Source organism: Mytilus californianus, unplaced genomic scaffold (assembly GCF_021869535.1).
Source record: "Mytilus californianus isolate M0D057914Y unplaced genomic scaffold, xbMytCali1.0.p SCAF_4, whole genome shotgun sequence".
Taxonomy (NCBI): domain Eukaryota; kingdom Metazoa; phylum Mollusca; class Bivalvia; order Mytilida; family Mytilidae; genus Mytilus; species Mytilus californianus.
The window spans coordinates 9,587,149-9,608,901 of NW_026262690.1; the positions used below are offsets into that span (position 1 = coordinate 9,587,149).

Sequence of the window (21,753 nt, forward strand, 5' to 3'; positions counted from 1 at the left end):
ATGTAACAAAATTGTTCAGTGGTTTATATATATTATTTTGATTGGGGGTTTTAAAACTAAAATAATATCAACATAACACATATTCTGTTCCTCATATTCAACAAATTCATTCTTTTAAAAATGACGTACAATAACAGCTGTCATAAAAACAATTTACTTACACTCATGTAAGCAGACTGAATGCATCCATGAATTAAGAGATATAACTAGTGGACAACAGTGTTTCTGTGTGTGCCTTCTAGAGTGAGATGTTAATATCTTGTCAAAGATTTCCTGCTTTCTGGATGAATTCCAAACTTTTAAGAATGGACATGAATTAAATCCTCTTGCATCCCAGTATATACATGCAACATTTACTAATGAAAAATAAAACATCTTTGATTATCTGAAAACTTTAAACTAAATCAATAATAAACTTACAGAAGCTGCATCGTTGAAATCTATGACTTCCAAGGTCAAGTTGATGACCTTGGTTAAGCCTGCTTTGTCTGTTGCCTGAACAGAGAAGGTGGCAGAAGCTTCGGCCTCATAGTTAAATGGTGATTTTGTTGTCAGTAAAGCTTTGCAGTATACATTCACATCCTATAAAACAATTTTACAAATTAATTTTCTAGACCAATGAGAATTAATCTTTCTTTTATTTGGATGAATTTTTAATGTTGCTCCAACTTATTGTATACTATTTCCAGTCCTTTTGAAACTGTTTATAACATCTGTTGATTATCATACACATATTTTAAGCTACATACCACAAGAATGATTGTTGCAAAGTTTGGTTCCAAATGATTCCGTAGTTTCATAGAAGATTTTTGTAAAAGTTGAAGGAAGAATAAGACGATAACAACAGATGACCATGATGAAGGACAACTGACACCCACGTGATGGGAATAGCTCACTTAACCCTTTGGGTCAGGTTAACTTAAACAGATCATTCCACTAATATTGTTAAATGTTGTCCCTAGAAGAAAATTAATTGCACTCACAAGCTCCTGTAATATGGGACACATTTATTCTACATTAAATTTGAGTCATCTAGTACATATTAACACAACAGTTCTATAATAAAAATAGAAAAATTGAAAAATGAGAAGATTTCAAAGATAAAAATCTCAACAAAACAGAAAGAATTTTAGTAATAATTAATGACTTACTCCAACACTGGAACATGTTGTACCCTTCAAATCCAATTTACCATCTGCATTATCTAGTAAGGTCAAGGTAATCCAATCACCTTCATCATAATCTTTGACATTGATGGTACCTATCACTACATCTGTAATAAAAATACATTATCTAAGATCAAACTTGCACAAAAACACAAATTAATGTAACATTTGGACTACATTATTAATATCATGCACATATACTGTTTACAGCATAATTTTTTTCAACATTGAATGCATGGTACCAATTTACAAACTATTATCAAGGGATTCAAACAACCATTTTCATTTACCTGTGTTTAAAGTAATTGCAAATGGCTGATATTTTTGTTCGCGCATATTGTTTTTCTTAAATTGTTTAACATTCATAGCAGTATAACATGTTACTTTTATTATTCTTCCCTTAGTTTATTTATTTTATTTTGTATTTACATTGTATCATAGGTCAAATTTATTTGTTCAGTGTATGTTCACTGGTGTTAATATGTCCTTTGATTGAGTTAAGCCATTTCAGTTGATATTTTATAGTATGTCTTTCTATGTTGTGATGTTACACTATTGTTTCAGAAAAAGGGTGAAGGTTTGGTACCATTAAAATGTTTAAACTCGCTGCAATTGTTTGCACCTGTCCTAAGTCAGGAATCTGATGTTCAGTAGTTGTCGTTTGTTGATGTGGTTCATAAGTGTTTCTCGTTTCTCGTTTTTTATATAGATTAGACCGTTGGTTTTCCCGTTTGAATGGTTTTACACTAGTAATTTTTGGGGCCTTTTATAGCTTGCTGTTCAATGTGAGCCAAGGCTACGTGTTGAAGACTGTACTTTGACCTATAATGGTTTACTTTTATAAATTTTGACTTGGATGGCGAGTTGTCTCATTGGCACTCATACCACTTCTTCTTATATCTATTTAACAATTTTAGCTATTTCCAATTAAATAGAGAAAATAATTAATAGGATTTGGTGTAGATTTACACAACAAAATAATCCAAAGATATTGTTATGGAGAAAAGGAATATTATAATTTTAATTAGACATGTAGTAAAATAACAGTTTACCGTTTGCATTCTCTCGGACTTTAGGTTTATCATTTTCATATGACAACGGAGCATTTTCTGCAGTAACCTGAAGTGCATATGGAACCTCATCCATGTCCTGGATCTTGAACTTTATAGCAGATATTACCTTAAACAACAAAACTAAGAATTTTATGTTCATCTGATGAACCAGACTACAAAGCTTACTGTAAATATCAATGATCAAATTTTTGACATAATATAGGTTTCTGACACAAAATAAATGTGGTCAAAGATCTTAAAAATTTGAAATGGGACATTTAATTTACCTAGTATGGTCTGATATCCAAAATCTAACAACATGGTTAGATTCAGCATATCACACACGCTATTGCACAATACTGTGCTGTTGAACAATACTTAGTTAATCTGTTATATATAATAATTTACACACGGTTTGGTGTGTATCTCATGCCATATCAGTATCAATAACAACCCTCCCAAAAAAAAAAGTTCAAAAATTTTGAAAGAAAAAAATATGAACCCCCAAAAAAAAAATTTAAAAAAAAAATCCCCCCCCCCCCCCCTCCCAATTTATTTTGAAATTTTGAAGATTATTTTCTTTTCAGGAAAAATGTACAATTTCAGAAAGTTCCATAAACTTTAACACAAGTTATTGTCTAGAAACTAGAAAAATGCTTGTTTTTGTCCCTTTTTTTGCACCTAATTTCTAAACGTTTGGAGCAATTACCTCCAAACTCAATCCCAACCTTCCCTTTGTGATATGGAACCTTGTGGTACAATTTCAGAGAGATCCATACACTTACACACAAGTTATTGTCCGGAAACTACAAAAATGCTTGTTTTTGGCCCTTTTTCGGCCCCTAATTCCTAAACTGTTGGTACCATAACCCCCAAAATCAATCCCAACCTTCTTTTTGTGGTATTGAACCTTCTGGTAAAATTTCATAGAGATCCATTCACTTAAACTAAAGATATTGTCCGGAAACCAAATGTGTCTTTGGATGACGACGATGCTGACAACGACAACGATGCCAACTTGATAGCGTTATACGAACGCAAATTTTTTGCAGTCGTATCAAAACTATTGAACAAAAAAAATAAAATATGCATACATAAAAATTAACAACAGTTTTCATCGTTTTTCAACCATCAAACAACCTGGTATATGTTTTGATATAACACATACAATCCTGCTTCCCGGAAGTAAAATGTGAACATAGGCCATATTACCTTAACCAGAACAAAATACAAATAAATATCATTATATCATTGCTTAAGAAGAACAGTAATAAAATATATTATTGGAAATGCAAAAAAATATGAACTTGTAAAGTTCAACTTCTGTTCCCTGTAATCAGAGTTTACATATATTCCCCTGCTCCCCCTTGTACCAATACAGGCTAGTTCATGGTTTACAAAAGGAAAACACAATAAACTGTTAACACAGATATGTCTTGCCTTTTTGTAATTTTGATAATGCAAATGTTGAAATTAAAATAGCAATACTTAAACATGTAAGTTATGCAAATATTCAAAGTCGATGAACCATGACTGAAGGTACATGGCTAAACAATCTCCATGGAATGAGATGTGCCAATGCTAATACAACTGCATACCAAATACCATTGACTTATCATAAGTCATTCCCTTTAAACAAAGCTAAACACAAACATTAACTTGTAAACTATGTAAAAGTTTCAAAGTCAATGAACCATGATCAGGGGTGGGGCTAAGTAATCTCCATGGAAACGATACTTGCAAATGCCAATAAATTTTCAGACCAAATATCATTGACTTAACATTAGCAGTTCATCTTAAACTGATCTAATCACAAACTAATACATGTAAACTAAGCAAAAGTTTCAAAGTAAATAGATCATGACTGAGGGGGCAGGGCCAAATATTCTCCATGGAAATGAGATGTGCTAATGCTTATACAACTGAACACCAATTAACAATGGCCTACCACTAATGGTTCCCCTTGAACTGACCTAATCACAAACTAATACATGTTAACTTAGCAAATTTTCAAAGTCTATAGACCATGACTAAAGGGGCGGAGCCAAATAATCTCCATGGAAATGAGATATGCCAATGCTTATACAACTGCATACCAAATACCATTGACCTACCACTAGTGGTTCCCCATAAATTGACCTAATCACAAACTAATACATGTAAACTATGAAAAGTTTCAAAGTCAATAGACCTTGACTGAGGGGGCGGCGCCAAATAATCTCCATGGTAATGAGATGTGCCAATTCTAATACAACTGCATACCAAATATCATTGACCTACCACTAGTGGTTCACCATGAACTAGACCTAATCACAAACTAATAAATTGTTGATGCCGCCGCTGCCATCACCGTCGCCGTCAACAGCATACCTATGTCTCGCTTTTTGACTCCGTCAAGGCGAGACAAAAATCTGTTAGAGAATTAAATATATAAGAGTTCATTAATGCCACTAGAGCTGCTCCACAAAATACTATGTCCACCCTGGGAAGGCACTTTTTTTACCCCGACCACCCATAGAAATTTATTCACTTTTGAGAGACCTACTACAGACTTTGAATCCAAAAAAAAACACAATCTGTTGACCAATAAAAGCAGTTTAAACAAAGTCCTAAGAAATGGTCCTGATTATGTTTGTCATTTTCCATGCTTTGACTAGAGTATTGATTCTTTGGTTGAATAATAATACTAGAGGTCCATTTATTATGTGTTGTAACGTTGTACTTATACTTGAGTGTCTTGTAAATACTGTACACTGAGAATTTTCAGAATAGCCTCCTACTTACAGACAAAGGGTTTTCTCCATTATCTGTGGATTTCACTTCAATCGTAAATTCTGTTAACTTTTCTGTTTCATAGTCAAAACTTCTAGATGCTATCAGCTTCCCATCTTTAATAGCAAATACACCACTGAGGTCATTTATCAGTTCGTAGGTGTGTGACTGGTCAACATCCTCGTCTTTTGTTACAATAGCAACAAGTTCATTTCCTGAAACACACACCAATGAGTGATCAATTCAGAACAAAATTACATATATTTACTCATTCCTTAAACAAATTCAATACATATTTTTTTTTGATCTGTTTGGACCATTAAGAAAAAGGTAAAAACAAAATTCTTTACAGTTGGAATAAGTGAAAAACTGAATTTCCATCTCAGAATCTAATTCAGTAGTTGATAATGCATATGTAGGAACAACTATATGATTACCTTAAATATGTTTAGGTTGGGCACAAGAATCTAAAATTTCAGGGGCCAATAATAGGAGTAATACCACCATTGTTTTTCCCCTATTAGTCTTTGTTAAACTGGCACTTTTCAAAAAATTGTACAGAATGTACCGTTGTTTCAGATAAAGAAATACTTGGTATGAGTAAAGTTTAATCCTGTCTAGTAATACAGACAAAATTTCACATGTTATTTCATAGCATATAAGATAATAACCATCACTGGAAGTTAACCTATCAAATTTTCACCCCTTTTTTCCTGTTTACAAGCTTTAGTAACCATGTAACCTCAAGTATCCAAAATATTTTATAGAAACATCAAATAAAAAAAGAATGGTGCTTTACAACACCCAAGATATATGTTTATGACTCAGAAATATTTTTTCTGCAATGAAATGCAGGGTTAACTTCCTACAACTGTCAAATTTAAGGGAATATTTTTTTCCAATTCTTTTTCATATGAAACCGGATGTGACGTACTATGATTTGGTGGTATTGTACCTAATAGATCAAATTAAAATTAAAAAAAGAAATGTATTGTCATAATTCATGGATTACACACCTGGTTGAACCCCCTCGAGGATATCAGAAGGCTCCAGTACAACTTCTGTTGGTTTGTCATTAACATCAGATAGATGTATATTTATGTCAAAATAAGCCTTCTCTCTAGGATTACCATCATCTCTGGCCATAACTGTAACAGTCCTTTTCTTACGTTTCTCTCTGTTTAACAAACAATATGTTCCGCCTTCTGTTGGACACTTTACTTTAGAGTCTTTGGCGACCTACAAAAAGTTAGAGATGATAATGAATTTGTGGAAGATAAAGATAAACTAAGTATTAACCAGAGAATGCATGATTTCAACATGATGAAACAAAATATAAGATTCTTAAAAATTTCCAACAAATCTATGGTGTGCATGAATTATTTCTTAATTCAATTGAAATTGTTCTCAATGCAGGTTGGTCTCCTGCAACTGATTCTTGAAGGTGTGGATTGAGTGACTGTATTCCATCATTATTTTCAGTGGACAACTGCTCTCATACAATATTCTCTTACCTGTAGAGTATTTAAATTTATGAATGAGTGTGTTACCTTTAAGCATGTTTGTCCATTCTCAATGTATGTTGCAAACATCTTGTAATTAGAGTTAACAAGGAGAAAGGACAATGTTTGATTTGGGTCATCATCCACACCAGAAAAACAGCCAACCCTCGTATTAATCATACTATTCTCAGGTATTGTATCAGGAGTCAGCTGAAATGGAGGAATAAATCTAAAAAATGTCTCTTCATATCTTTTTAATCATTTAAAAGAAATACTGGTCCCCTATCTTAGCTGTAAATCTATTTAAGAATAAAATATTTTAGAACATTTCTCGAATTAAAAACACTTTTGTCATTTCATTTTTTCTCTCTCATATACTACTTCATAAATACTTATAAACAGTGGAGAAATCTGAATTGAAAAAAAATCATTGAATCCTTTAATATCCCTATCAGAAGGCAATTAACCTAACAATGGAATATATCTACCAAAATATTTACATCTTTTGAGCAAAATGTGTTTGAAGCAATAAAAAATATGTCAAGAAACTTTGAAGACTCCTTTTGATTATGACAACACAACTAATTTTCAATAAACAGCAATACATTTTCTTTAACATTATTTTGTAGAACTATTGAATAAAAAAAATACATCAAGTAAAAAACCTAATCATTATTTCACATTTACACAATTATTTTTTGTTTCAAATAATCTTTTTACTGCTTCCAAGTAAACTTAGATAACAAATTCAGATCAATTGTTTATGTTTCCATATATCTAAATGTATACATACATAAGCTGCCTTTGGAGGGTCATTTGTATTCAAAATTTCAAACTCAAATATTTTGTCAAAGAAGGCTTTGTCTAAATCCGTGGTTCTAATTGTTATACTCCACCTGGGGAAATAAAGAAATACATGACAACATTATAAAGTGTATCTTCAGGAAGTTAAATGTCATCCAATACTGTATATGATATTACTGATTGATCATAAAATATTATCCTCTATAATGTTTAGTCTGTGTGTTAAAAAAAACTATAATCCCTATCTATACTGTGTGAATAACGTGTATCTGTGTGCAAAATAATAACCAAACAATTTAATGGAAGTTTTGTGTCATGATAAAAAGTGGAATATTTCTAAGCTGTCTGTTTGACACTTTATATATACTGTGGATTCATTTATTTTTGTAGTTTAAAAAAAAATCCTATTTTGATGGTACTTTAATTTTGTACTGTTATTATTTGCTCCTATCAAAGTAACTAAACTCAAGTATCAAAACAAGAGTGCACACCCTGAAATGTCTCACCTGTTTTACTTATGATTGAATTCATGTTGAAAGTCTGTAAAGTGAATGTTTTACTACAAGTATCACATATAAACTTAACATTATCAATGATCCATGAAAATGAAGTCACTGTCAAATGTACCCTGCCAGACAGTCATATACATTTGTGACAATCAATCCATACAACAGATATAGTGGTCCTATCTATTATAATACTTGAGAAACAGATCAGACCACAAAATCTTATGAAATCTGATGAACCATGAAAATAAAGTCAAGGTCATATGAAACCTGCATGCCAGACAAACATGTACACATTACAATTATTCCATACTCCAAATATACTTGACCTTTTACTTATATTATCTGAGAAATAGACCAAACAACAAAAACTAAACATTATTCAATGAACCTTGATAATGAGGTCAAGGTCAGATGATTCCTGCCAGTCAGACATGTACACCTTACAATCATTTCATATACCAAATATAATTGTTGATGATGATGATGAAAGGCTACTTATTGTCCAGCGGCAAATTTATATGCATATTCAGGACGAGAACATGTTAATGTAATATGAATATTAACGCTGCTTTGTACTAGACCGACACGCTGAGCCGGATTTTAACGTGCTAGTTCATAAGATAACAGTCCGCTGGAAGACATATTACCACAACTGGACACTCTGAGCCGACCAGTCTTTGCTCTTACTCGTTAATGCCGTGTCTGGTTTGATCGGCAGGGGTTGAAACCAACGACCTCCGCACTCGAGGTGAAAATGCTGAACCACAAGACCACCAAGGCAGTTAAATATAGTTGATATACTGCTTATAACATCTGAGATACAGACTTGACCACGTAACTTTAACCTTGATCACGGATCCATGAAATGAGGTCTAGGTCAGGTGAACCTTACCTGACAGACATGTAGAAATTGCAATGAACCCATATACCAAATATAGTTATCCGATTACTCATAATAAGAGAGTATTTCACTTTTTAAAAAAACTAAATTTTTTTTCAGGCAGTCACTGAACCATGAAAATGAGGTCAAGGACAATGAGCATATGACTGAAGGTAATTTCGTAACATAAGGTATCTGCATACAAGGTATGAAGCATTTTAGCTTCTGAATTATAAAGCTTTATACAAATAGTTTATGTCGCCACTGCTGCTGGAGTGTGATTCCTATGGCTCTCATTCTACGACAATACTTGCAAGTGAGACAAACACTTCATGATTAAAGCCTATCCACATAAACCACTGCTGCTGGAGTGTGATTCCTATGGCTCTCATTCTACGACAATACTCGCAAGTGAGACAAACACTTCATGATTAAAGCTTATCCACATAAACCACTGCTGCTGGAGTGTGATGCCTATGGCTCTCATTCTACGACAATACTTGCAAGTCAGAAAAAAACTTCATAATTAAAGCCTATCCACATAAACCACTGCTGCTGGAGTGTGATTCCTATGGCTCTCATTCTACGACAATACTTGCAAGTGGGACAAAAACTTCATGATTAAAGCCTATCCACATAAACCACTGCTGCTGGAGTGTGATTCCTATGGCTCTCATTCTACGACAATACTTGCAAGTGAGACAAAAACTTCATGATTAAAGCCTATCCACATAAACCACTGCTGCTGGAGTGTGATTCCTATGGCTCTCATTCTACGACAATACTTGCAAGTGAGACAAAAACTTCATGATTAAAGCCTATCCACATAAACCACTGCTGCTGGAGTGTGATTCCTATGACTCTCATTCTACGACAATACTTGCAAGTGAGACAAAAACTTCATGATTAAAGCCTATCCACATAAACCGTTGACATAGAGATATGTCTTACCTGAGTAAAAAAATTTTGAAAAAAGATAATCTGATGGACAGCTACATTAAATTCGAAGTTGCTGGAGCATGACATAGGGGGACAGGGCCTCGAATAATGACTCAACAAGTATACTGAAGTAGTTTAACATCTGCAAGAAAAAGTCTTGTATTAAAAGTGGAAATAAGTGGAAAATTGCCAAATAACAACTTACTTATTTGGTTGATCTTCAAAGTTAGCCTTGACTGTAAGACAAAGTCTGTGTTCTATTATTTGGAATCTGTTAGAGACATCACTGATGATTGTATATACATGGCTATCGTAGACATCATCAACAGTTTTCATGTAAATACAGTAACCAGCATCAGTATTCTCAGGAATCTTAGTCTTAGAAATGTCTATGTTAATCTACAATTCAAAAATATATAATTTTACAACATGCATAGTCTTTTTATGTCAAATAATAAGCAAGATGATAGTAAAACTTGGTCCAAAGAAATGTTCTGTAGTTTTGTAATCCAATTCAGAAATGTTTGGTTAATACAGGTATCTCTTATTTTCTGTTCTATGCTGCTTAACATACACAATAACAATATTTATAGGATAAAGTTTCTTCTTTTTACAGCTGACGAACCAGGAGAGATCAGAAATTTGCACCCCAACCTAAAATGCTAGATCAACATCTGTTCACATACATTTTTACTCCCATGTTATGTATTCGAAATTTTTCAAAATTAATTAAAAAAATTAAAAGAGAGGTACACATAGACGTATTTACACTTGTATGCAAATTTGTCCGCCATTACGTAAAATCACACAAGTTCCTGTAAAATTTGACATCACAATTTAAAAAGTTTGATGTCACAATTAAAAAGTGATTGTTGCTTGAAGTCAGAAGGTTATTCGGAGCAGATCTAAGGTCATTAAAAGACAAAATTCAGCTAAATACCAAAAGTGTAAATATGTTTATACCTTTAAAGGTTTAAACAAGGTTGTTTAAAACATTTATAATTGGGGAATTTTAAAATTATAATTTTCTATTGAAGCAGTCTGTTCAATTCTGTAAAAATAAGCTCAAAATCATTGCTGATGAATTATAAGCTTGCAAGTCAATAATTGAACCTCATTTGAATATCATTATTAAAGGATTGCACGTTCTTTACTGTGCACTCATATTTTATATTTATGTTTCAATCAGATCAAAGGTAATCAGCATTCTTGGGAGTCCATCTTGATGGTCAATTAAATGGTGTCTAGTCTTAAATACACACAATTTGCTGATACATCATAATGAGTCCATGCCATGTTAATTGTTTCTTTTGGACTTTTTGTAATTTTGCTATACTTTTTAGTATATTGTAAATCAAATAAGAGAATTTGAGTAAAATAGGTGAATAGGAATTTGACAGCTAATATGTCTTTTTAAAAACTGAAGATTGTGTATTTTTCCAAAGAAAGTTTCACTGAAATCCAGTTAAATAAATGGAGAATGTGTCCATGGGACACAGATGATGCCCCTATTTGCATATAACATTATAAAGGGACATAACCAGAAAACCAGATAACTGTAAAAGTGACACCACCAAAATTTGAACTTGATCTGTGTTTTATGGTAGTAAGCATTGTGTATAAGCTTCATAAAATTTGGTTGAGGCAAACTAAAGTTAGAAATCGGAAATCAATTTTGGGACGTACATACGTACAGACAGACGTAAGTACAGACGGACAAGGGTAACACTTAATGCCCCATTCACCTAGCGGCGGGGGCATAAAAATCTATTGCTTTAATGCATCCTTCTGGTTTATTAAATATCTTCATAATTAAAGAAGAAAATTTGGCCACTTATAAAATTCAGGTATACTTACATCTGTTGGTGGGTTGTTAAAAGGACTACAGAAGATTTTGGGTGTGGACCATTTGGAGTCCTTTTGACAGGTGACATAATTTATATTGTCTGGTTGAGAAATTATAGTCCAATCCCCTTTGCAAACTGGTATGCATGTTGAATTGTAACTCTGCAAATAAAGAAAAGTGTACAATCAAGTTAATCTGTGAGCTACTGCTCACTAATGATATCCCCGCCCCGCTAAAAGTAGAAGGTAAACATGAAGTTGTTGAGTGATGAATCTGAAAACGCATCACACGGTACAGCTGACTCATATAAACCCTGAAACCAAATTTCAGAAATCCTTGTATTGTAGTTCCTGAGAAAAATGTGACCAAAATTTCCAAATTGGCTATCGTGTGTAAAATGATACAAGTGTTCGGTAAACAGGAAGTTGTTGAGTGATGAATCTGAAAACACATCACACAGTATAGCGCACTTATATAAACCCTGAAACTAAATTTCAGAAATCCTTGTATTGTAGTTCCTGAGAAAAATGTGACCAAAATTTTCAACTTGGTTATCATGTGTAAAATGATACAAGTGTTTCGGTAAACAGGAAGTTGTTGAGTGATGAATCTGAAAGCGCATCACACGGTATAGCGGACTTATATAAACCCTGAAACCAAATTTCAGAAATCCTTGTATTGTAGTTCCTGAGAAAAATGTGACGAAAAATATTCATGGGACGGATGGACGGACTGACGGACTGACGTATGGATGGACAGACAGAGGTAAAACAGTATACCCCCACTTTTTTTAAGGGGGGGTATAATTATTTGTTTATAACTGAGGAATGAACGTTCAATTCATTTTATGTTCAATCATAATACATGTAAATTGAGAAAATATCTTCAACAACTCATTAGCCAATAATAAATCACCACTTTTGGCAAGCCGTGTTTATATCTATTCAATTTCAAGATATCTGATGAAGTAAATGAGATATCTTATCAACTTTATAAGATATTTTATTAACTTTATAAGATGTCTTTTAAACTAAATAAGATATCTTATATAGTTTATAAGATAACTTATATCTTTTTAAAGATATATTTAAACAAGTATTTTATGAGATATCAATTATAGTTTATAAAATATCTGTAAAAGTATATAAGATATTTTATTTACTTTATTACATATCTTATTAACTTTATCAGATATCTCATAGGCAATACATGATATCTTATTTAGTAAAAGTTCAAAGTAAGATTGCAATTTCCAAATTACATGCTAACTATTTTCCCAACCTTTAATTAGTAATTTTCTTGTTTATCATTCAATATCTTGAAACGAGATGGCTTTCTATGTGAATTTTTAAAACTCTTTTGAGAATAGTTGATTTTTTACGAAATTGTCAAATACATTGCTGATAAAAACCTTTCATATAAATATCATAAATATCTGGCAAAAATTATACACGTGAGAGCCCTTACAAGACTAAAAGGATGAACATCCGGTATTTCTGTCCCCTACAAAGCCACAGGCAGGGGACAAAAATGTTACTGCTGTGTCATAATTAACAAAAGGGACAGCAAAAGTGTACTGAGTGTTTGACATTACCTTGACAGTCATCTCCTCTAAGCCTGTATTCTGTCCCTTCAAACAGTCCTAGTATAGTTAATTTACTTACATAGGTACAGGCATTAAACACAGGATATTTGCAGCTTGACAAGTAATATCTGTTAGGTGGACAGTACTGTAAGACAGGTATTGGTGGACAATAGATAGGGTTACATGAGATACCATCAGTAGCTAGGTTCATGCCCTCTGGACATCCACATACGCCTTGGTTACAGTAGTCAGGATATTTACATGGTTCATGACAATGCTGCCAATCCTATAAATAGTAACAAATACATTCGAATAACTGAAATAATGTCAAACTACCTAAATAGTGTCAGGTCAAATCAAACTTTGATAGAAAAAAAACAACAAATGATACAATAACAGAGTTCAAAATTATTCCAGAATCAATTTATTCCTTGTTTCTATTTTCTATTATAAATGAAGAAAGCTAGCTATACATAAATCATAATAAAGTTCATACTAACACTTATTTCTCAAATGGTAGTATTACGCCAATGTGCCAACATAAATAAGAACTCAATTATATACTCATATTATTATGTGAATTAATATAACAGAAAGAATTAATTTAATAATCAATCCTTTAAAATTAAATTGGTCAATGATTATTTGAACTGGTTAACTCCTTTATGTCATTAAGTTTCTCAACATTGATAAAATCTTTCTAGGTAACAGATGTAGTTTGTAGTAATTATACATATATCTTTATCTATTATTATTATTTTAAACCAAATACAGTGTACAGCCTTTTTAATGTATTTCAACTTTTTAATTTTAAAAACAAATAATAAAAATAGTAAAATTCATACTAAGCAATTCAGCTTTGAAGAAAAAAAATAATTTTAGCAAAAAATATTGTGTGTACATTCTTACAATACATAAGCCAGTGCTCAAATTATTTTCATATTTTTGAAGGTCACTGAGACAAAGTTTTGTAGAGGTTTAATAAACAATATTTTCATCATGATAATGTGTATCTTTGATTTGATATTTAACTGACCCCTTAATATATAATTTTTGTTCAATACTAATTAACACCACATAAAATAAAAAGTATATATATTGTCTAAGAATGGATTTATAAGTGCTTATTTAAAACATCAATATGTAACACTCTCTACCTTTTTCTACAGACATCAATATACCTTTATTAAGTTCCTATTTGTCACATCTCAATAATACATAAAGTAAACTTTATAAATGCAATTTCTTAAAAGTACGTGAATTATTTTTTAATAGACACCTTCATACAATTATCCGGTCTAGTAAACAAGGCGGTGTCTGATCCTAAATAATTCTGAGGAATATATATTTTGTTTAATGAATTATTTCCCAGATGTTACCAAATAAGAAAGGACCTCTGGTACCCTCTATCCAGCAGGACAATCAATTGGAAGTTAAAAAGTGCCAATAAGAATTAGTATGTTTTCAAGGATATGAATGTAATAATTTTGTTTTTCATGCTAAACATGACATAGCAGGTTTCATGTGATAAAAAATAAATAGTTATTGCAATATATCATTGGCAAGATGAAATGATTGGGGTTACTTTGTATACACATCACTACATGTACTTTTAAAATGTGTATTAACATGAGTATTAATGTATGTGGAGAGAAGTATCTATCAAGGTAACAAATAATTGTTTTACGTCTAAGGTGACAAAAAATTGTGAAGTTTTGTCCATAATTGTATCACATCAACATCTTCTTATCCTGAATATGGTTGAAACATATCTGGGCATTTTAACATCCATCCGTCAAAACATGTTTAGTTACATTCAATCTGTTTATGCACTATACATAGTATATCAGACACATGGAATAAATAGTTTGATCTTGAATAAAATGCTTCAAAACGGATTGTTATTTGTTTTCACCATTCTAAGATAAGGCATAAACACCAACCACTAGATAATTAACATGGAATGAGTGGTCAAATTGACAGGAAAACAGGGTTTTCTGTATTTTGAAAGGAGCCATCAGGATATTTTGACCTGCCTCATTCTATGTCTATTTTCCCATCTGTTGAGATCCATAACTCCTGGACAGCAGAAGTGAAAATCATCAATATTGAACTTGACCTCCATTTTTTTGTCAGTAACAACATATTTCATTTTAAAAGCATTGGTCAAGTGGTTCATAAGTAATTGCACGGAAACAAACATAAAGTGCTATTTTCCAATAGATCAAGGACCTTAACTCCTGAACGGTAAAAGTGAAAATCATCAATTTTGAACATGACCTCTGTTTTGTCATCAGGAACAACATAATAAAATTTCAAAAGCATTGGTTGAATGGTTCATAATTAACTGCACAAAAACTGTTGGCAGCCACCCACCTGCCTGCTGTACTTTACCAATCTAATATCTGGATTTTTCCTGCGGAAATCCCAGTTAATAAAACCAAAACAGAAATTCTTTAAACATATTTTTCAAAAGAATATATGTCAATAGGGCACCATGCATCACTCACACAATCAAAGTTTTATGTTCTGTGAAATGAAAAATCTGGCATGTATTTATAAAATTAAACTTTATAATTTTGAAAGTGAACTTAGTTTCAAGTTGCTGTGGACACAACTTCATGGTTAACTACATATGTACCTTAAACCAAACTTAATCCAGATACAAAATGGGCAGGAACACACAGACCTGAAAACTTAATGCACCCCCCCCCCCCCCCCCACCACCACCTTTCTACCACAGGCAGACAGAAAAGTATTCATCAGTGCTATATCTAAACATACATATTGATGTTTTGTCTGTTGCAATTTTTTTCACACTGTTCATGCGGTATACATATTATATATCAGATGATTACATGTGGCCCCATGGCACTGTGGATTTACTTTGATACTTACAATAGATGATTTACATGTGGCCCCATGGCCCTGTGGATTTACTTTGATACTTACAATAGATGATTTACATGTGGCCCCATGGCACTGTGGATTTACATTGATACTTACAATAGATGATTTACATGTGGCCCCATGGCCCTGTGGATTTACTTTGATACTTACAATAGATGATATACATGTGGCCCCATGGCACTGTGGATTTACTTTGATACTTACAATAGATGATGTACATGTGGCCCCATGGCTCTGTGGATTTACTTTGATACTTACAATAGATGATTTACATGTGGCCCCATGACACTGTGGATTTACTTTGATACTTACAATAGATGATTTACATGTGGCCCCATGGCCCTGTGGATTTACTTTGATACTTACAATATATGATTTACATGTGGCCCCATGGCTCTGTGGATTTACTTTGATACTTACAATAGATGATTTACATGTGGCCCACTGGTCCTGTGGATTTACTTTGATACTTACAATAGATGATTTACATGTGGCCCCATGGCCCTGTGGATTTACTTTGATACTTACAATAGATGATTTACATGTGGCCCCATGGCATTGTGGATTTACTTTGATACTTACAATAGATGATTTACATGTGGCCCCATGGCCCTGTGGATTTACTTTGATACTTACAATAGATGATTTACATGTGGCGCCATGGCCCTGTGGATTTACTTTGATACTTACAATAGATGATATACATGTGGCCCCATGGCCCTGTGGATTTACTTTGATACTTACAATAGATGATTTACATGTGGCCCCATGGCCCTGTGGATTTACTTTGATACTTACAATAGATGATATACATGTGGCCCCATGGCCCTGTGGATTTACTTTGATACTTACAATAGATGATATACATGTGGCCCCATGGCCCTGTGGATTTACTTTGATACTTACAATAGATGATTTACATGTGGCCCCATGGCCCTGTGGATTTACTTGGATACTTACAATAGATGATTTACATGTGGCCCCATGACCCTGTGGATTTACTTTGATACTTACAATAGATGATTTACATGTGGCCCCATGGCCCTGTGTATTTACTTTGATACTTACAATAGATGATTTACATGTGGCCCCATGGCACTGTGGATTTACTTTGATACTTACAATAGATGATTTACATGTAGCCCCTTGGCACTGTGGATTTACTTTGATGTTCCGTTTACGGATTTGTATGCCTTTACTGCAATCTCTAATACAGTCTTCCCAAGGCTGCCATTCATCCATCTATATATAAGTAAAACATGTAAGGCTTGCATGCTAAAATGTGCTGAGATTATTTACTATGCTGAATTCATCAAACCAAATACACTGTATGTAAACAAAAGCTAAAATCAGGACATATTTCAATCCTGAAAATATTAAGGACTTTATAAGAAGCCAACATTCATTAAATTAAAACTCCACTAATTTGACGTTTGATTTTACATACATATTAACATTTATTCACAAAAAACTTTTTATTATGTAAACCTGAAAGGAAGAGTCAATACAACTGTGTTAACAATGTGGTGCACACAGAATAACCAGAGTAGCGGGTTATCTAAAAGTGTGCACCACATTTTTGAGGTTATTTCAAATAGACAGAAAAAATATTCCAGTCATTCCTTATATTTTAATTTAAAATTCCATATTTACGGAGTAAATCATGAAAAAACGTTGATGATGTCACGGTCACATGACAAACTTATGTCTATGAGCTGAAAGACAAAAAACTTTCAGCCAATCAGAAGATATGTTACATCCAAAATTAAATTATTCAGTAAAGCTGTACAAAAAATAATTTTTGAATAATTTAAAAGCTGTATTCAATATATTCACACCTTGTGCAAAATAGGGATTGTGAAGGTATGTGTGATTTAGTCTTGGTACATGTACAAGGCAGGACAAATGTTCAGACTCACTGTAAGCAGGGGACATAACTGTCCCATACAAACTTGGATTGTTGTAAATTGTTCAGTTTCTATACTGGATGCCGATATAACAGTAATGTATACAATCACCCTAAAATTCCCAATCATTAAATCTATATTCATGACCTTAAGGTAAACTTATTCTTTTTCATATAAGTATAAGTTAAAGTTTATTATGTTTGATTGTGGTTTGCTAAAGAACCATTTACAAATATTTCATGCTTATTCAAGACAAGAATAAATTAACAATTATAATACCTGGACGAAGGGTTGGAAACTGGACTCCCACTTGAAAAGAGTGTTATTGAAGACTGTCAGCACTTTAATGTGCAGAAAGGTGTATCCCCCTTACATGAAACATAAGATTAAACATCCCTATTTGGACAATATGTGGCTTTATATTATGAAAACATTCTGCAGTCAAACTTACCTCTTTAGCATAATACTTTAATGCCAGATAGGCATGGAGAAAATAAGTTGACCAAATTTTATTCCCCACATCATACTTGTTTATTTATTATCAGTTATGAATTAATAACAATAAAATCAGGAAAAAAAAGTTGCCTTTTCTGTTAAGGTTGCTTTCTTATTCAAAGTTTTATGCATTATTTGATAATATTCTACAGTGTTTTCCATATAATCATTGGAATCTTGCTTTCAAATTTTTTGAAATTATAATGCTTTGTAATGTTTTATTAAGTTAAAATGTAAAGTTCTTGATTTATTAAACAACAGAAAAGAACAAAACATTAAACATAAATACTTAATGCCTGGATTTTTCATATGTATTTTTATTCCAAAAGACAGTAATTCATGCAGTCAGTATTTCACACATAAAAACATTAAATATTCTTATAAACCATTATTTCAAATTGTAAATCTTCAGCACAATACAAACATTTGTGACATAAAAAAACCATCTGGAGATTGAAATCATAATTCCAATTCATCTTCCTAAACCATTGTATAAAATGTTTTCTTTTGTCCAGACAAAAATGATTACAATATAAATCCTTTGAATACAATGTACACATATGCATACCTGCCAACTGTCACTATTTGCAGGGGATTTCCCCCATGAAAGCTCCCAAATGGAAATTTTGAAAGAGCAACTTTGTCCACAATTTTAAACAAAACAATCAATTTACAATGGCTATAGGTTTGTAAAAGTATGAAGAAGCAAAAAAAAAACAACATTCAAATACATTTGAAGGTCCCCTTGAAGGTTTTGTAGGACTATAAGAACCATCTTGCACACAAAACCCCCATGGGCATTTTGAAATGTTGGCAGGTATGCATATGTTGTCTTGAAAATATTTTGTTTTGTTTTGAGAATATGATACATGAACCAATTTACACAGTTGTAATTCTTTTTAAGGAGTGTAATATATAGAGTTACTGATTACAAAGCTAGTGTAATGTATAGAGTTACTGATTACAAAGCTAGTGTAATATATAGGGTTACTGATTACAAAGCTAGTGTAATGTATAGAGTTACTGATTACAAAGCTAGTGTAATGTATAGAGTTACTGATTACAAAGCTAGTGTAATGTATAGAGTTACTGATGAAAAAAATTCCTTATTTCAAATTTTATCTTTTTCTTAATATGCCTTCCTTGAATAAAGAAAACTATTAAAAAAAACATGAGTTCAGTATGACGTCCATTATCACTGAACTAGTATACATATTTGTTATGGGGCCAGCTGAAGGACGCCTCCGGGTGCGGGAGTTTCTCGCTGCATTGAAGACCCATTGGTGGCCTTCGGCTGTTGTCTGCTCTATGGTCGGGTTGTTGTCTCTTTAACACATTCCCCATTTCCATTCTCAATTTTATGAAAAATGAAAATTTAAAAAAAAAAAAATTATTTCACTCAACAAAGTAGGTTTTACAAATTCATTTGAAATAGGAATTTGGTCATGAATCCATACATTCACCTACCCAGCCACCAATACACAAAAAACAAAAGGATTGTAGTATTAGAACATTATATACTATTTTCAGATCCAATTTTGAAACCAGGAATTTGAAGTTACCTTGCATTCTTAGTTAAACCTGACTAATTTTGCTGGACGCATTTCTGTTGATTGAATGAATGATTGACTTTTGTTTGCTTTATCTAAAGTTATGCTTTAAAATGCACATCCTATGGACCTTTAAATTGTTTCTGCAAGAGTTCTTTATTGGACAGAGGAGTGGTACAATCTTTTTATATTTTACATTGAATTTAATGTCACCATTCTGATTGATATTTGCTGGGTTTTCATACATGTATCAACCAGATTTAATTTTTTCTCTCTTGCATATGTCTTATTACTGCCAAACAGGAGAAATCCATTGAAATCTTTATTAACCAGTCATCCTTGAGGTTCCTACATTATGGGTAAAACCTAATAGACGTAGTTTTATGGCTCAGTATGTTGCGAGAGGTTCATCATTAGGGGAAGGTGTCAATCTATATTTTTCAGTCTCATTGGATATTGAAAGCACTTTAATAACAGATGTCATAATGTTTGTTTTATTTCTGTTTGTTTTTTGACATTTTTATTTTATGTTTTCATTGAGACAAATGCATTCCTTACCTCAACTTAATCTTTACCCGTAAAAGCCCATATTAAGCAGATACACCTTTTATGTATCTTTCGTTTTTGTACTTTATGCATGAATATATCTGAGTGTAGATGTTTTTCTAAATTAATTGTATATCACTTTTTAAACAGAGACTTATATATTACTATTATTGTCATTATTATCAAATACCTACCACACAATCAACACTTGCATTGTAACTCTCACAGGACTTGACATCTCTCAAGGTCATATTTTGACACTGCTGACCTCCACAGTATGCAGGGGTTAAAAGTTTTCTAGATCTGAAAGCACTTCCTACACCACAGTTGTTACTGCAATCTGACCATGATTCCCACTGGGACATCTGACAGTCTATCACCATGGTAACATTGCACACAGTGTTTTCTAGAAGTTCTGGACAAGATTCTCCCCCACAGGTATTTTGTGTTTCAACTGTTCTCTTTCTCACACTGTTTATGATTAAAAGATAAATAAAAAATAATTCAAATGGTCCAATGTAACATTATCTTTAATTGAATAGCACCACAAATTTCAGGGCATCAATTCCATCATTGATGGTCTGATATTGTACACACAAATGCAGATGCCATGTATTATATCATACAATGTCTGATATAAAGATATTTTCTTTCAGTTGCAGTAGAATTTAGAAAACAGAATAATATCTTATATTTAAGTATTGAAAGGCATCAATAGTCTATTTTATGGCCCCAAATCTTTAAACACAATACTTTTCCTCATATTGTTTATAGTAAATTGCAACAGACTCATCTTTGTAATTACTGACAAAAGAGTTAATCATTGAATACTTAATTTGCAGTGAATAATTTTTTCAAAAAGGTCAGATTGTGAAACATGAAATTTTATAAAATAAATACTGATATCAAACAATATATAATATGCAAGGGTATATACTGTAAAACAGCAAAATTCATCAATATTTATAAACCAAAATAGTAAATAAATTTTCATGAATTTTGCTGTTTTAATGAAACCATGAAAAGTTAACCACTATTAGTTACAAGTTTTTCATTAATTTGGACTCAGTTCAGTTTTAAAAAAAATAAAACTAAAATTTCCAAAATGACAGATTCTTTTTTTGAAGTAGTCAGTAAGTTTTTTTTAAATACTACCTGATCCCAGTACCACAATCAGATGAACACAGACCCCATTTTGACCACTGTGACACCAAACAATCTTGTTTACAACAGGGTCCGTAACATACTGTACTGTTGAACAGTTCTGGACATGGCTGGCCTTGACATTCA

The 21,753-nt window shown here is 32.4% G+C and overlaps 1 protein-coding gene across 1 annotated transcript; it reads right to left on the minus strand.

Moving 5' to 3' along the window:
• Nucleotides 1–2,186: 2,186 nt before the first annotated feature.
• On the minus strand, nucleotides 2,187–17,302 carry LOC127699173 (protocadherin gamma-C4-like). Its single transcript, XM_052202909.1, has 9 exons — nucleotides 17,088–17,302; nucleotides 13,135–13,341; nucleotides 11,482–11,631; nucleotides 9,830–10,023; nucleotides 7,286–7,388; nucleotides 6,541–6,702; nucleotides 6,007–6,229; nucleotides 5,003–5,205; nucleotides 2,187–2,345 (listed from the first exon to the last, which is right to left on the minus strand). The coding sequence occupies exons 1-9, from the start codon at nucleotides 17,205–17,207 to the stop codon at nucleotides 2,187–2,189; spliced, it is 1,521 nt and encodes a 506-aa protein (XP_052058869.1). The 5' UTR covers nucleotides 17,208–17,302.
• Between the last annotated feature and the right edge of the window lie 4,451 nt (nucleotides 17,303–21,753).

Excerpts from the sequence above, each read along its gene's own strand:
- LOC127699173 (XM_052202909.1), bottom strand. The coding sequence starts at position 17,207 with ATGGATGAATGGCAGCCTTGGGAAGACTGTATTAGAGATTGCAGTAAA. Across the intron at positions 13,342-17,087 it reads CTACATGTAAATCATCTATT|GATTGGCAGCATTGTCATGA; the intron begins GTAAGTATCAAA and ends TACTATTTATAG. Across the intron at positions 6,703-7,285 it reads ACCCTCCAAAGGCAGCTTAT|CTGACTCCTGATACAATACC; the intron begins GTATGTATACAT and ends CCTCCATTTCAG.